The sequence below is a fragment of the Callithrix jacchus genome, chromosome 11 (genome assembly GCF_049354715.1).
Source record: "Callithrix jacchus isolate 240 chromosome 11, calJac240_pri, whole genome shotgun sequence".
In the NCBI taxonomy this organism is placed as follows: Eukaryota; Metazoa; Chordata; class Mammalia; order Primates; family Cebidae; genus Callithrix; species Callithrix jacchus.
In genome coordinates, this window is record NC_133512.1 from 108,061,281 (window position 1) to 108,078,403 (window position 17,123).

A 17,123-nucleotide genomic window follows, 5' to 3' on the forward strand; every position below is an offset into this window, starting at 1 on the left:
TAGCTGGGCGTGGTGGCACATGCCTGTAGTTCCAACTGGGGAGGCTGAGGCAGGCGAATTGCTTGAACTCGGGAGGCGGAGTTGCAGTGAGCCGAGACTGCACCACTGCACTCCAGCCTGGTGCCTGTCGACAGAGCGAGACTCTGTCTCAAAAAAAAAAAAGTTACATACTATATCATTTTCTCTATTAGACATTCTGGAAAAAGTAAAAGTATGAAGACAGTTAAGACCAGTAGTTGCCAGTAATTAGGAGGGAGGGAGGGAGGAAGAATAGGCAGAGCACAGAAGATTTTGAGGGAAGTGATACTACACTTCTGCGTGATGCTACCACAGTAGATACATGTCGTTATTCATTTGTCCAAACTCGCAAAACGTACAACCCCAAGAATGAACCCTAATGTGAACTATGAACGTCGGTGACAATGATGTGTCACAATGTTGGCTTGTCAACTATAACAAATGTACTACTGTGGTACAGGATGCTGAGAGTGGGGAAGGTGGCGTGTGCATGGGGGCAAGGTGTTCATGGAAACTCTGTACTTTCTGCTCAGTTTTGCTGTGACTCTAAAACTGCTCTAAAAAATATAGTTTATTAATTTTAAAAAGCTATTGATGTAAGTGTGAGTACATGTGATGCCCATTTACATATGGCTAAATTCCTTCTTGGTTATTTGGAATTCAAAATGTACACATAATGTTAACACTTCTACTGATGGTTTGCACCTGCTTCATGTTCTTCAGCTAGTTTACATTCATGACCTTATTTAAGGCGCAATTAATTCTGTGGGGTAAGCAAGTCATAGCAGAGAAAACCGGGTGTGCTAAAAGACTCACTCCTGGCTCCACAGCAAATTAGAAACTGAATTAAGATAATAATCTAGACTTCTGCATTGAGTTAGAAATCAAGGTCAAGACTCTGGAAAACATTCTATGCCCTGATTTATTGGTTGACAACCTTTTTTGTAATAGGAAGGCCACTTTACTCCAAAGGGCACTGGCAATATGTTACTTATACAGACCAAGATGCCTAGTATGGTAACTAAGTTTATGTCGGGACACTGTAAGTAACTCAGGAGTTTTACAGAGTATCCAATGTGCCTCACGCTGAAATCCTTACTGTCACTCTCCTACCTTTATATGCTCTGTCATCAACTTTATAAGCAACCACGGTAGCAACAGGAAAAAAGACATACTATATAATTTGTGGGTAGGGTAATAGTCACCTAGCATCACTTTCTGTATATCCTTAGTAATTACTGCACATTGCAGAGGATATCATAATCTCAGGGATTATATTACTCTAGTACACGGACAAGAATGGAAGAACATACACCTTCTCTACTGCAAAACATGACTTGTCTTTCATTTGCTATGTGATCAAGGGGCTGTTTCAGTCCTTAAATGTGCTCCTAAATTCTTCTTCCTTTTATATAAGAAAGAAGATTCCATGGGAAAAGCTGTAGGGCTCAATCAAAAGAGACTAGTGATAAAGGCTGGCATTCAATGTACCATCCTGGTAATAAGGCATGGCAGAAATAAAAAATTAAATAGATATTATAGATGTCTGTCAGATTAATTTCAACCCAGTAGCACCCATCTTTAAGACTGCATGGTTCTTACTTCAGAAGTCATTTTGAAACACACCTGCCCAAGTTTGGGAATATCAGTAAAAATCACGATGCAAATAAATACCCTTTGACCAACAAATTCCACTGTTAGAAATTTATCGTATCCATATAAATGCACTCTCTAAATACCCTTCACACACATTTACTTAAGTAGATAAACGCACCCAGATGCTCAATTACTTGTATGCACATAAAACTAGAAATAATTTAGATGTACATCAAATGTGACTAGATAAACTATGTAATTTAGGTATATTCGCTAATAGCCATTAAAAGGATTATATCTATGTACTAATATACATATCACTGAAATTTCTGGACAACTACATAAGAAGATTTTTAGTATTTACCTCTCAGAAGGGAGCCCCTTTGGGTACTTTACCTTTTACTTCATAACTAACTTGTACTTTATTGCTGTTTTACCCTAAGCATATGTTAATCTTATAATTTAAAAAAGGGAACACTAAAATCTCTGTAGGCCTTGCCTCTAGAAATCCTAATTTCTTAAGTCTGAGTTAAGAAGTATTAGTATTTTCACCCCCAACTGAGAACCATTATCTTAACATAATGTTTTTCAGCATTTGATTTTCCTTTTTACTTTTTTTAAAAAACTTCTTTTGGTTCTCAGTTTGGGCAAGGGGTGATGATGGAGTCAAAGCTATAATTACACATCTGAAAATGAGCAACTATTAGAGAATCCCAAGAGATTCTTTCCAGAACTGGAAAGGAGCAGAGCGTATGAAAATAAAGACATTGTACAGAGCCAGCAAATCATGAGACACACTGGCCAAATCCAGCCCACTAGCTTCTTTTCATGTAGCTTCCAAGGTAGGAATGGATTTTACATTTTTTAAATGATTGGGAAAAAAATAAATCAACAGAAAATTACTACTTCATGACACACAAAAATTGTATGAAATTTAAATTTCACAGACCATAAAGTTTCATTGTAATGCAGCCACGCTAATCCATTTAGGTATTATCTATGGCTGCTCTCATGCTACAGTGGCAAAGTTGTGTAGTTGTGACAGAAACCATAAGGTTCACAAAGTCTAAAATACTTACTATGTGGCCTTTTACAGAAAGAAGTTTGATAAAACTAGGTCTAGTTTAATAGTGTAATAACAACTCACCATATACAAACCCAGTTTTACAAAATTCTAAATGTGTAGTATTCTTAAAAATAAAAAATAAAAAAGGTAAATCTTTAAGTAGTGAGCATGGCTTTAAAAAGCACAAATAGAAACATTCACTGAACTATTTAAGTTACTTTACCCTTGACTTCTAGTATCCCATATAAACAATGAATTTGCTGCTATATTAAAGATACATTACTCACAGCCTCTGAGTTATCAATAAATGGATCTGTCTCATCATAGCCAAAGCCTATATCAATTAAATCTTGTAGCCGATCCTTCCGGTGTTTACGGGGTTTCCCACCCTGCAAAGAACAGATACATTAGACTGATTTAGCACTCATGCTGTTTCCATAAAGTTAAAAAAGACCTGTTAGAAGAATTCAAACGATTTTGTAGATAATCCCCCTCTCCAAGAGGTTTAAGTCCTCCCACACCTTGAGTGTAAGTTGCACTTAGAGATTTGTTCCAAAGAATATGGAAAGGGGAGGGACAGAGTAATTTCCTGGTGGAAAATCTGGCCACACTTCCTCTCTAAGTGATCACAGTCAACAGCAACAGAGATACGTCATATTGACTCCATGTATCCTTGATCTGTGATTAAAAACTGCACTTCACCTCTGTGATCTTCTCAAAAGCCTACAACCCCAGCCTAACCCAGAGAAAACCATCAGACAAAACCAAATTCAAGGACATTCTACGAAATGAGTGACCAGTGTTCTTCAAAGTTGTCAACATTATCAAAAACAAAGAAAATCTGAAAAACTGCCAAAGTATAGATGAACCTAAGGAGAAATAATGACTAAATGTAATATGGTAACCTGGCTGAGATTCAGGAACAGAAGATAGACACTAGGGGAAAAACTAGTAAAATCCAAACAAAATGTGGACTTGAATGGTGGTGTGCCAATGCTGGCTTGTTAGCTGTAACAAATGTACCACATGAATCTAAGACGTTAACAGAGGAAAGTGAGTGAAGGCGGTACGAGAACTCTCTGTATTATCTTTGTAACTTTCCTGTAAACCTAAAATTATGCTTAAAATTATTTGTTTGCTTTTTTTTAACAGATAGGGTCTTGCTCTATTGCCCAGGCTGCACTGCAGTGGCATGATCAGGGCTCACTACACGTTTGTTTTTTCAGATTGGGTCCCGCTCTGTTACTCAGGCTGGAGTGCAGTGGCATAATCATGGCTCACTGCAGCCTCAACCTCCTGGGCTCAAGTGAACCTCCTGCCTCAGTCTCCTGAGTAATTGGAACTACAGGTGCATGCCACAAAGCCCTGCTAATTTTTAATTTCTTTTGTAGAGACAGGGTCTCCCTATGTTGTGCAGGCTGGTCTTGAACTCCTGGGCTCAAGTAATCCTCCTGCCTCAGCCTCCCAAAGTGCTGGAATTATAGGTGTGAGTCACTGGGTCCAGCCTAAAAGTATTTGTTTGAATAATCAGACTTATACCCACAGACATATAAGACAATGAAAAATGAGTGCATGTATAAACTGAAATGAGTGTGTGAAATCTGAGTTAAGATCTATTATCTAGTTAACTGTATTATGCCAATGTCAATTTCCTAGTTTTGATAACTGTAGATATGTAAGATACTACTACTGGGAGAAGCTGCATCCAATGGGTACATGGGACTTCTCTGTAGTATATTTGCAACTTTTTGTGAGTCTATAATTCTTTTTTTTTTGATACAGGATCTGGGCTGGGTGTAGTAGCTCACGCCTGTAATCCTAGCACTTTGGGAAGTCGAGGCAGGCAGATCACTTGAGGCCAGGAATTTGAGACCAGCCTGGCTAAAATGGCGAAACCCCATCTATACTAAAAATACAAAAATTAGTCAGGTTTGGTGGTGGGCGCCTGTAGTCCCAGCTACTTGGATGGCTGAGGCTCAAGAAATGCTTGAACTGGGGAGGCAGACGTTGCAGTGAGCTGAGATGGTGCCACTGCATTCCAGCCTAAACAACAAAGCAAGACTCTGTCTCCAAAAGAAAAAAATTACACAGGGTCTGGCTCTGCAGCCCAAACTGGAGCGCCATGGTAGGGTTATAGCTCACCTTGAATGCCTGGGCTCAAGTGATCCTCCTGCTTCACACTCCCAAGTAGCCAGGACTACAGATACAAGCTACGGTACCCAGCTTAAATTTTCTACGCATCTTCCAATATTTCCCTGTCCTACAATTTTTTTGGTAGGGGAGTGGTGAAGAGGATGCTTAGAAAAAGAGGGAGGAGAAGGATAGGTGCAGTGGCTCATATCTGTAATTTCAGCAGTTTGGAAGGCCAACGCAGGAGGACTGTGAGAGCCCAGGAGGTTGAGACTAGCCTGGGCAACAAAGTGAGACCCGTCTCTACCAAAAAAAAATTTGTTTTTTAGATTAGCCAGGCATGATGGCATGTGCCTGTGGTCCCTGCTACTTGAGAGAGTAAGGCAGGAGGAACCCAGAAGGTTGAGGCTACAGTGAGCCATGTTCATGCCACTGTATTCCACCCTGGGTGACAGAATGAGACTCTATCTCAAAAGACAAAAGCAAAAACAAAACCAAGAAAACAATTAGTGCAAAGGATTCTGCCAACCAACATGCCACCACTAAGCCACAGTGAGCCTTATATATAGCATGAGATGCAAGATGTAAATCTCTGGTCATCCCATTTGGTTTCAGATCTCACACCACATCTCTCAATGAAAAGTGTGATTCTAATGGTTAAAGATGCGTAAGTCGCAGTAACATGGCTCTTAAATAAAAGCAAATTGCTTCACCTTGCTTCAACGCAAAGAAACAGTGATCTGTTCCAGTGCTTGAGGGAAAAATGTTATGCCAGACTTATGAAAGACATTTCCAACATAGTGTCATCACCTTACAAGTAACTTGCAAAGGCAATTCTGACTAACTGCTATGTCTGTATTACATAGTGATACTAAAAACGCCTGACTCCCACATAAGCTATGACTCCACTGTACGCTTTTCAGTGGACAAAACAACACGATTACTATACCAGCATCACCAAGAAAGGCACTGTGGTGCAAAATATAAGGAGTGGTTTCCATATTTTTAGATTTTACAAGTTAGGTAAAAGTTTCAAGAACAATTCTAGGAACCAACACAGGGTGGCAACACTTGCATTTTGCTAAGTAAGGCCCCTGAGGGTATAATCCAAGAACAATTAAACAACATGCATACATGCACATATACATATATATATACACACACACAGATGTAAGGTACATATAATCATATACACATACAACACACATATGTGCTTAGATGCAAAATACGTATTAGATTGTCCTTATTTTTCCCATTTTGGCAGATCTGCAGAATGAGACCTTTACATTATGTTACAGAATTATGGTGAGAATCGGAATTCAGGAAAAGGAAAGAGAGAGGTCGGTAAGAGATATTCTATTGAAAAAAAGTTACACACAAGCAGTTAAGAACATGAGGGATGATTTCACCCTAAATGAGAAGGAGGAAGAGATCTAAGATCTTTTAGATCTTAGATCCATGTGACTAGTCTTGCCACATAGTATGTTTAAAGTTATGGGAGTTAAAATAGATGAGGCAGGAATACAAGAATAAAAAGATTAACGGACAGCACTGTTCAGAAACCTACCCTAGTATACAAGAATTAAAGATGAAAAATGCAGCATTACAACTCAATGAAAAATGATCAAAAACAAATGAGGTTACAGTAAGATATATCAATTTCCTCTATCAAATTATAAGCCTTTAAATTCTGAAAAGATGGAGCATAGGACTGCTCAAACACAGCTGATAAGAGTGTACCAATAAGAAAAACCCTTTTGGAAAGAAATCTGAAAGCATCTGCCAAGAGACTTTGCAATACTCTTACATTTTCTTCTTCTGCCTCTTATATGTTTTCTAAATTTTCTATGACATATTATTATCATATAGAAATATGCTAAAATAACTTTTAAAACTCTTCATCTTATTTGACTCAATAATTCTACATAGCTTATTCTGAACCATTAGAGTCAAAAATATCTGTTAAGAACTTATGCCATAGAAGGCAATATGTTAAAATAGCAGAAAGAATTTAAGTATAAAAAGTCCTTGTCTTCAAGTAACTTAAAACAAGATAATCTATTTAACATACGTGCTGAGGACTTACCATATGCCAGCCTTCATGGATTTTATAGTTATGCACAAGCAGTTAAGTATGAAGAGAAGAGAAAGATTAAACAAATGACTACAATAGTTATAAATGGTAGAAAGGCAAAAGGTTGAAAGGAGACCTCTTCAACAGAAAACCTAATCAAGGCTTCTTACTAAGATATTCATACCCAGACAAGGACAAGTGGAGTCAAGCACTTGTGGAAGCCACTGAAGGGATCAGCACAGAGAAGTAAGTGACAAGATCAGCGTTTAACAAACTCACTCTGGCTACTGGCATGGGGAATTAACACAGCTGGGGAATAGAACAGCTAGAAAGAAAAAAAATGCTCAGATTTGCAAGGAAGTCCCAAGTTATTGGGGGCATAAAATACATATTTAAATGCCAAGCAAGATCATGACGACAGCTAGCATCCACTGAATGCTAACTTTGCATCAGATCCCATACTAAGTACAACCATCTATTATTTCACATTTGACAAATGGGAAAAACTAAGGCTCGGAAAGACAAGTAACTTATCTAAGGTCACACAGAAAGTAGGCGAGCCAATCTTCAAACTCATGACTGTCTAACTCCAATGGGCCATTCTATTAAAAATTCTATGTGAAAAGTTATAGAACCCATAGTGTAATTTTTTAGTTGAAAACACCTTAAACTCAATAGACCAAAACTGAAATTAGTGTTCCCACTGTCATTTGTCTCCAAATTAGCTTCTTCCATTTGACATTCTCATTTTGTTCATCTTTGCAATTTTTCTGCCTTAAAACCATTATTGGCTAAAATTAAAAGAGTGATGATATCAAATGCTAAAACGGACATTGCGCAATTGCTTCTCTCACACATCATTAGCAGGAATGCAAAATGATGTGGCTACTTTGAAAAATTGTTTGGTAGTTTCTTTTTCTTTTCTTTTAATGATCTCTCTCAGCAAATCAGATAGTTTCTTGTTAAGCATACAGTTACCATGGGATCTAACAGCCCCACTCTTACATGTACCCAAGAGAAATGCAAATGTGTATTCACACACAGACCTGTACTCTCATGTTTATATCAGCTTGGTTCACAGCAGCCAAAAACTGGAAACAACCCAACGGCCATCATCTGGTAGACAGATAAACAACTGTGGTCCATAATCCACAGTAGGAATACAGTGGATTACTACTCAGCAATAAAAAGGGACACATGTAAGACATGGAGGGATTTCAAAAGCACTATGCTAAGTGACAGTACCCAGACACAGAAGACATGAGATTCCATTTACAAGAAACCCTAGAAAATGCAAACAAACACACACCAAAAAAGCCTAGAGTCACAGGAACTAGATCAGAGGATACCAGGGGCTAAGTCTGGAGGGACAGGACTGTCTACAAAGGGAATTTTCTGGGACGATGCAATCGTTCTGTATCATGATTGTAGTAGTGGTTACAGGATTGTATGCATCTGTTAAAATCCATCAAACTATATGCTTAAAATGGATGAATTACATTTATTTAAGTTATACTTCAATAAAGCTATTTCAAAAGTCTCTCATAATTTCTGCTTCCAAGTATCTCTCCCTATAAATCTTTGTTCCCATGATTAGTCACATTTACAGCTTCCTTCCCATTCTAACTGTCAACGCTAGAATGCTAGCCTTTTTCACCTAAATATAATGAATGCCTTCATTAGCCTCTCTTTCCTCAAAAATTTTATTTTTTGAGATGAAGTCTCACTCTGTTGGCACCCAGGCTGGAGTACAGTGGTATGATCTCAGCTCATCCCAACCTCTGCCTTCCAGGTTGAAGTGATTCACCTGCCTCAGCCTTCTGAGTAGCTGGGACTATAGGTACGTACTACCATGCTCAGCTAATTTTTATATTTTTAGTAGAGATGGGGTTTTACCATGTTGGCCAGGATGGTCTCGAACTACTGACCTCAGGTGATCCACCCACCTCAGCCTCTCAAAGTGCTAGGATTACAGGCACAAGCCGCCGTGCCCAGCCTTTTCCTTCAAATTTATCCTGCATAATTACCACCTAATATTTTGAAAATATAGTATTATTCCCCTGCTCAAAATGCTCCAGAAGCACTCCACCTATAAGAAAATAAATTGGGCCAGGCGTGGTGGCTCATGCCTTTAATCCCAGCACTTTGGGAGGCTGAGGCTGGCAGATCACAAAGTCAGGGGATCAAGACCATCCTGGCCAACATGGTGAAACCCCATCTCTACTAAAAATACAAAAATTAGCTGGGGTGTGATGGTGCGTGCCTATAGTCCCAGCTACTTGGGAGGCTGACACAGGAGAATCACTTAAACCAGGGAGTTGGAGGTTGCAACAAGCCAAGATTGCGCCACTGCACTCCACTCCAGCCTGGTGACAGAACAAGACTCTGTCTCAAAAAAAAAAAAAAGATAACACTTAATATGGCACCAGTTAAATGCCTTCTACATGTTGACTCAAACTACCTTTCCAATTTTTTTCTTACAATTTTCCAACATGAACATTTCAACCATTCAAACTGTCTACCAACTCTTCCCTAAATACTCCTTCCTACCTTTCCTTCTGCTTTCTCCCTATCTGGGATAGTCTCCTGCTACTCACTTAATCCTCCCAGCTCTCATGTATCAGCCTACATTTTCAATCTTTTCTCCAGGATGCTTTCTAATTAAAATCACAATGACAATGATCTTTTTCTGCTCTTCTAACATATTTCTTGTTTAGGCATAAATAGCTGCCTATAAGATTTACCTAAGGAAAACTACACAAACTACACAAACAGGATCTGCTATAAGGGACACAATCACATATATGCAAAAGTGCAAACAATTTATGAGTAATTAGAGAGATTTAGGAACATCTATGTCTAGTCAAAGTGACTAGTTTGTTGCCACCAGAAACCATAATAGTTCTGAATCCATAATCTAATCAAAGTGGTAAAATGATTAGTATTAAGTAAGAATGAATCTTATCAACAGGAGCAAATAAAAGAGTCAAAGCCTTACTTGATCATAGTAGTATTAACCTAACCAAAATGCCTCCCCAAAAAATGATCTTACAAAATTATAAAAGTATAAATTATAAACTATCGTATATCCATTCAATGTTAATAGTCATTGAAGAATAATGTGGTAGGCTGGGCGAGGTGGCTCACGCCTATAATCCTAGCACTTTTGGGAGGCTGAAGTGGGTGGATCACTTGAACCCAGGAGTTCAAGACCAGCCTGGGCAACATGGTGAAACCCTGTCTCTACCAAGGAAAAAAAAAAAAGAGAGAAAAAAAGCCAGGCATGGTGGTGCGCACCTATAGTCCCAGCTACGTGGGAGGATCGTTTGACCCCAGAAGGTCAAGGCTACAGTGAGCCGTGATCATACCACTGCCCTCCAGTCTGGGCGATAAAGACCCTGTCTCAAAAAAAGAAAAAGAAAAAAAATTGTGGTAACAAGAGCAGTTTACTAGATGTTATGTGCAGCTCAGGCTCTTCACAGAAAAGGTACTATCAATGTTCACTACACATCTGAAAAGGTCCTCAACTGGTAATCATGGAGATAACATCTAAACAACAAGATACTGTTTTTTTCTCTATCATAAGAACAGGATGATCTCATCTATGAAATATAAAATACAGTAATATATATCTACAGATATGTATAAATGCTCAAAGAATACACAACAAGCAGATAACCATGGTCATTACGACGGGGAAGGGATATAATTGGAAGCAGTGGTGAAGGAAGACTTTGGTATAATACTTATTATTTGAATTGTTTTAATAAAAGGAACATACTCATGTATTGCTCAGGTGATTTTATTTTGTTTTTTTTTTTGAGAGATGGGGTCTTGCTTGCTATGTTGCCCAGGTTGGTCTTGAACTCCTAGGCTCAAGCTATCTTCTCTGCCTCAGCCTCCCAAGTAACTGGGATGATTAAAGGTGTTAGCCACCACACCTGGCTCTAAAAAAATTTTTTTTATAGTACAAGAAAGTACATATGCAATTGCATATGCATTTTTAAAAGTCCTGAAAGGATATACTTTAAACCATCAAACTATTCACATGGTTCTGCCTGGCAGTGGACTCATAGGTGATTTGCTGATTTTTATTTTGATCTTTTCATTCATCTGTATTTATATATCCTTTTACAGCGAACAGCAACAAAAAAAAAAACTTTGAAATATGTAACTGCCCGCATATACATAGGTCTCTGGGGCAAGAAACTCACGGTGTCTCTAAGGAGTGATCTAGTTAGCTGGGAGTCAGGGGTAGGAAGGAGATTACTTTTCATCACATTACCTTTTGTATCTTCTGAGTTTTATTAAGGACATGTACTACCCATTCAATAAATGTTATTTTCCTAAGTTTGGCCCACTAAATGTTCACTACCAAAGTCTGGAACTCCTCCTCACTTGGCTGTGCTTCCTAGTCTCACTGTGGAGAAAAGAGCTTTGGATAACCTGTATTTGACACACCCATACCTGAGTAGCTCTTTCTTAACTCACTCTCCAGCAATTAGGGTTCCACAGGCATTGCTCCACTTACAGATTTCTGCCAAGTATAGGGCACAATCCAGTTCCCTCCATCACAGAGGCCATTAATGTAGTTTTCTAGCTACAGTTTGCTTTTCCTCACTTGTGGCCTTCCAGGAAAACTTCCAACCCTGACCTGCCTCCTGCCTTACCTCTCCATTTCTATTCTCTACCCTGCAGTTCCCTAATTGTGCTAAAATTAAATAGTGTGCAAATTGTATAAGCTGGAACCAAACTTCTGACAGTTGCCAGAAAGGTGCACGTAAATTAATTCACAAATATTAAAATTTAACCTAAAGAAACTCAAGTTACATTGGCAAAGGATTAAATGACAGTGTCTTCCCTACTAGACAGACCTGTTTTGAATTACGTTTTCTTGATAAATTCTCTGAACCTCTGCAGTTGATAATACACAGCTTACACATTAAGAAGATCTTATAAAAATCAAAACTTATTTTCCAAACAACAACCAAAGCCTTGTATTTTGCTACATCTAAAGTAAAGAACCTCCTTCTTATCTACTCTTCTAGGCACTAGTTCCCTGTGACTCAGAATATTCCTTACTGAGTCATTAGTACTTGCTTAACCTGACAATCAGTGTTTCAAGCCAATGCAGCCTCATTACACTGTAACACTAAACTGGAAAGCAAACAAACAAGATGTTCTTAGTATTGGACCCCCTGACCCCGAAATGCCTCCAGCTAATAGTAAACCAAACTAATAATCAACATTCATTGATCACCTCTGGCAGACAGAGCAAGCATGACCCTGACCGCTAAGAAAGACTCCAGTCTCATAAGCGAGAAGAAAACATCCTGTCGTCACAAGACTCCCTATTTGTCCCAGCCCTGCCACAAACTTATCTGTTTACATCTACACCCATTTCTTCAACCTACTAATAGAAAGGAACAGAGTTTCAAGGCAGTAGAAATATAGCCAAGAGCTGACTACACAGCACAAAAATAGTATACACAATCATCACATATGGATATGGGTCCTTCCTCCTAAACACCCTAAAATGCTGATTCTCAGTTGTTCCTAAGGGATTAAAGAAGGCTGAAGAGAATTTATTCAATTCAAAGAGGCCAAGGAATTAAAAGGGCATGTCACAGCAAGCTATTAGAATTGGTAAGTGCAATAAAGAAACTATTATTTGAGCTAGGCATTCCTCCTTGCCCTTTATTTAAGACCCTCTCTCTCCTCGCCAAGTTTACTTGAAAAGGTTATTTTACGTTTTTATTGTACATGTAATATCATACTATTATTGGTCTACAAAACCCTAAATCCACCAGTATTTGTGTTTTGCAAGTAGAATTTACTTTGTGGTGGTGTCAATAAGTTTGTACAAAGCTCTATATCAAGACGATCCTTAGGGACCAGCCCTAACATAAGCCCCCAAAAAACCAGGAAAACTAGCCTACAAAGTTCCCAAGGATGCTCTAACTCCTCAGCAAGTATGGATAATCAATAACATGAGCAACTGACACAATTCTTACAACTCCCAGAGACAGTACATAAATGCTTTCAAAACATCTACTTGCATCAGGTTCACATTTGAAGACAGTTAAAAAAAAAATCCACAATTATTTTAAGACAAAATTATATTTCTCTCTACTCAGTTGAATAGTATTTACTGTGAAGAAGTTACTCATCAGAAATTAGTTATTCCAAAATACTTTCAAACATATCTGAAAAGAATGACCTTTATAAGTCATACAAAAGAAAATCAATATTTTTTCATTGTAAAAAAAAAAATAGAAATATATATATATATATATATATATATATATATATATATATATATTTCTTTTAGACTGAGTCTCCCTCGTCATCCAGGCTGGAGTGCAATGGTACGATCTCGGCTCACTGCAACCTCCACCTCCTGGGTTCAAGTGATTCTCCTGCCTCTGCCTTCTGAAGAGCTGGGATTATAGGGGCCCACCAACAGGCCCAGCAAATTTTTGTATTTTAGTATTGACAGGGTTTCACCATGCCGCCCAGGCTGATTGCAACCTCCTGACCTCAAGTGATCTGCTCACCTCGGCCTTCCTAAGTGCTGGGATTACAGGCATGAGCCACTTCACCCAGCCCATTTTATTATTATTATTATTATTATTGGAGACAGGGTCTCAAAAAATCAAGACTTTTCAGAAAAGTAATTTGTCTTTGAGTAAAAATAGTGTTATTCCATTTGGTGAACTGTTTGATTTATGAGACTGCTCAGAATTATGGCTGAGTACAGTGGCTCATGCCTGTAATCCCAGCACTTTGGGAGGCCAAGGTGGGCAGATCACCTGAGGTCGGGAGTTCAAGACCAGCCTGGCCAACAAGGTGAAACCCTGTCTCAAAAAAAAAAAAAAAAAAAGACTGCTCAGAATTACTTTTCTACTATCAAATCTACTCCTACCCTTCTTTTTAAAACAAATAAGAAACTACAGGGCTCTGAGAGTCCAAAATCACATAGAACTAAGCATGAAAGATGGTCTATATAGCATAGTAAGCAGATATTTTTTTTTTTTTGAGACGGAGTTTCGCTCTTGTTACCCAGACTGGAGCGCAATGGCGCAATCTTGGGTCACCGCAACCTCCGCCTTCTGGGTTCAAGCAATTCTCCTGCCTCAGCCTCCCAAGCAGCTGGGACTACAGGCGCGCACCACCATGCCCAGCTAATTTTTTTGTATTCTTAGTAGAGACGGGGTCACCTTGTTGACCAGGATGGTCTCGATCTCTTGACCTCATGAGCTACCCGCCTCGGCCTCCCAAAGTGCTGGGATTATAAGCATGAGCCACCGCGCCCGGCCAGTAAGCAGATTTTTAAGTTATAATGTGATTTCATGAATACTAATAAATGCCTGGCAGAATACATGCCTTCCTATTCAAAGAGTCATTCAGATTCACAGAGTCTTAACTGAGCCCCTGCTAGGCACAAGGTATTCTGCTAGGTGCTTTCCTTTAGATTACTGAATTTATATCCAGTCCTAGGACAACATGATCTTTCAGAATGGCTGGCATAATGGAGTGAGAAAAAATCACTAAGAGAAATCTTCAATGATTACAGGTTATCCTCTGTCCTAAAAGGCTGAGAGAACAAGTCTACACTCATCGAATTGAACCAGCCTACTTTAGAGTATAGGTGGCCTGATAAAAGGCATATATTACCTAGAGAACATCTAAAAACTGAGTTGGAAGCTGAGATGTTTTACCTAAACATTCTGGAGCCTTAACTGGGAATAAAGAGGCATGGGAGCCTCCTTTACCCGTATCCTGCCTCCTTTCTAACCATCAAGACAAATCTGGAGCCTATACAGTTGTAGAAATGTCAAAACTTGGACTTAGCTATTTAAAAAGATTTATGTACAACAACCAAATTAGTATAATCTCAGTAAAAATAAGTACTTAATAGTCATATTAACCACTTCCCCAAAAACCATTTAGTAATGAGGCTGAATGTGAATTGTCACATTACCTGAGCATAAGAGCAGCATAACAGGAAATAGAACATGGCCATAAATTAAGACAGAACAAAGAAAGGAACCCCTTAAATTCAATGCAGGGTGCTCTTTTTACAGTTTTATCCTCCTTATAATTTCTGACATCACTGATTTTCAACTGCTACAACACCTGCCCCAGACACCAATGAAGATCACTGTTGTTTAAGGAAGAGATTTTGTGAATGCCTAGAGCTTTAGGCCTATAGGGCCCACCAGGATGACGTATCTTCTCTCACGTCACTTCTGGCCTGATGATTTTATTTAAAAGTACTGAATAATTATTTAATAAATATTTAGGCTGCGTACAGTGGCTCACACCTGTAAATGCAGCACTTTGGAAGGCTGAGGCAGGTGGATCACTTGAACTCAGAAATTTAAGACCAGCCTGGGCAAAACAAGACTGCGTGTGCGTGCGTGTGTGTGTGTGTAGATATATATATACATATATGTAAAACTATATATACACATATATATATAAAACTATATATATACATATATAAAACTATATGTAAACATATATAAACGACATATAAACATATATAAACTATATATAAAACAATATATATGTATATATATATTTTTGTTTGTTAGAAACAGGGTCTTGTTTCTTCTCTGGATTTTTATTTTGCTGACTTACTCTTATTTCCATTCTAATTAGAGATTTTATGTACATTAACCAAAAAGCATGGCCAAGTGTATATCTATGAGTATTAAGTGTGTATGGTGTGTGTGTGTGTGTATTCTATACTCAAGAAGACCCTGTTTCTTTTTTTTTTTTTTTGGAGACGGAGTTTCGCTGTTGTTACCCAGACTGGAGTGCAATGGCACGATCTCGGCTCACCACAACCTCCGCCTCCTGGGTTCAAGCAATTCTCCTGCCTCAGCCTCCCGAGTAGCTGGGACTACAGGCGCGCACCACCATGCCCAGCTAATTTTTATATTTTTAGTAGAGACAGGGTTTCACCATGTTGGCCAGGACGGTCTTGATCTCTTGACCTCGTGATCCACCCGCCTCGGCCTCCCAAAGTGCTGGGATTATAGGCGTGAGCCACCGCACCCGGCCAACAAGACCCCGTTTCTACCAAACTAAACACACACACACACACACACACAGTTTGGCATATATATACCAAACTCTGTGTGTGTGTGTGTGTGTGTGTGTGTATGTGTGTGTGTGTAGTTTGGTAGAAACAGAGTCTTGTTGAGTATAGAATACACACACACACACACACACACTTAATACTCATATACAATTGGCCATGCATTTTGGTTAATGTACATAAAATCTCTAATTAGAATGAAAATAAGTGAGTAAGTCAGCAAAATAAAAATCTGGAGAAGAACCATAGCCCATTAATTTAGATTATAACATGAGTAATATTTTATCACTGTAAATACAATAACAAGGCATGAATATATCTAAGTCAACTGAAACTCAATTTCATCAAATAACTTCAGAACGTTGGTCTTTCTATGCCAGATACTATCCTAGGGTTAACTAAGAAGACTTAATGCTAACTTTAAGGAAGTGAGTCATACACTGAATCACTTTACTTATAGGAGGAATTTTTCCATTTGCAAAGGGCAATTCCAATCCTTGATTTTATAACTCATGGCAAAATAGACACTCTAATATAGTGCTGGGGGAGGAGAACTGGTAATTTAGTAAGATATACTAAAATTATAAATGCATAAATCCTCCGATCTGAATCTTCTACTTCTAGGAATTTGTCCTAGAGATAAACTTGAAATTGTGTAAAATGCCACTTTACAGACTAACTTACTACAGCACTATTAATGAAGGCAAATTTTTGAAAACAACCTAAGTAATTTGGGTACTAGTTGAAGTGTGATAGTTCCATGCAATAAAACTGCATGCAGCCTTAAAAAAAAAAAAGGCACAGAAAGCACTTTGTCCTGATATGACACCCCCCCCCCCACAAATATGCTAAGATATAATAAATAAAAAGCCAAGAGCAGGCCAGGTGCAGTGGCTCACGCCTGTAATCCCAGCACTTTGGGAGGCTGAGGCAGGTGGATCATAATGTCAAGAGTTTGAGACCAGCCTGACCAACATGGTGAAACCCCATCTCTACTAAAAATATAAAAATTAGCTGGGCGTGGTGCCATGCGCCTGTAACCCCAACTACTCAGGAGGCTGAGGCAGGAGAGTCTCTTGAAGCTGGGAGGCAGAGGTTGCAGTGGACCAAGATCACACCATTGCACTCCA

The 17,123-nt window shown here is 38.7% G+C and overlaps 1 protein-coding gene across 15 annotated transcripts in view; it reads right to left on the reverse strand.

The window, feature by feature from the left end:
- Nucleotides 1-17,123, reverse strand: part of UBN2 (ubinuclein 2) — a 104,447-nt gene that overhangs the window by 77,792 nt on the left and 9,532 nt on the right. For 11 of the 15 annotated variants that reach the window (XR_013524221.1, XM_035254613.3, XM_035254612.3 and 8 more), the window contains exon 3: nt 2,968-3,069. The exons of the other annotated variants lie outside the window; for them this stretch is intronic. Coding sequence is in view for 10 of the 11 variants with exons in the window: in XM_035254613.3 (XP_035110504.2) it covers nt 2,968-3,069 (102 nt within the window). In the remaining variant the exon portion in view is untranslated. The remainder of the gene's footprint in view (nt 1-2,967; nt 3,070-17,123) is intronic. 15 annotated transcript variants of the gene reach the window in all.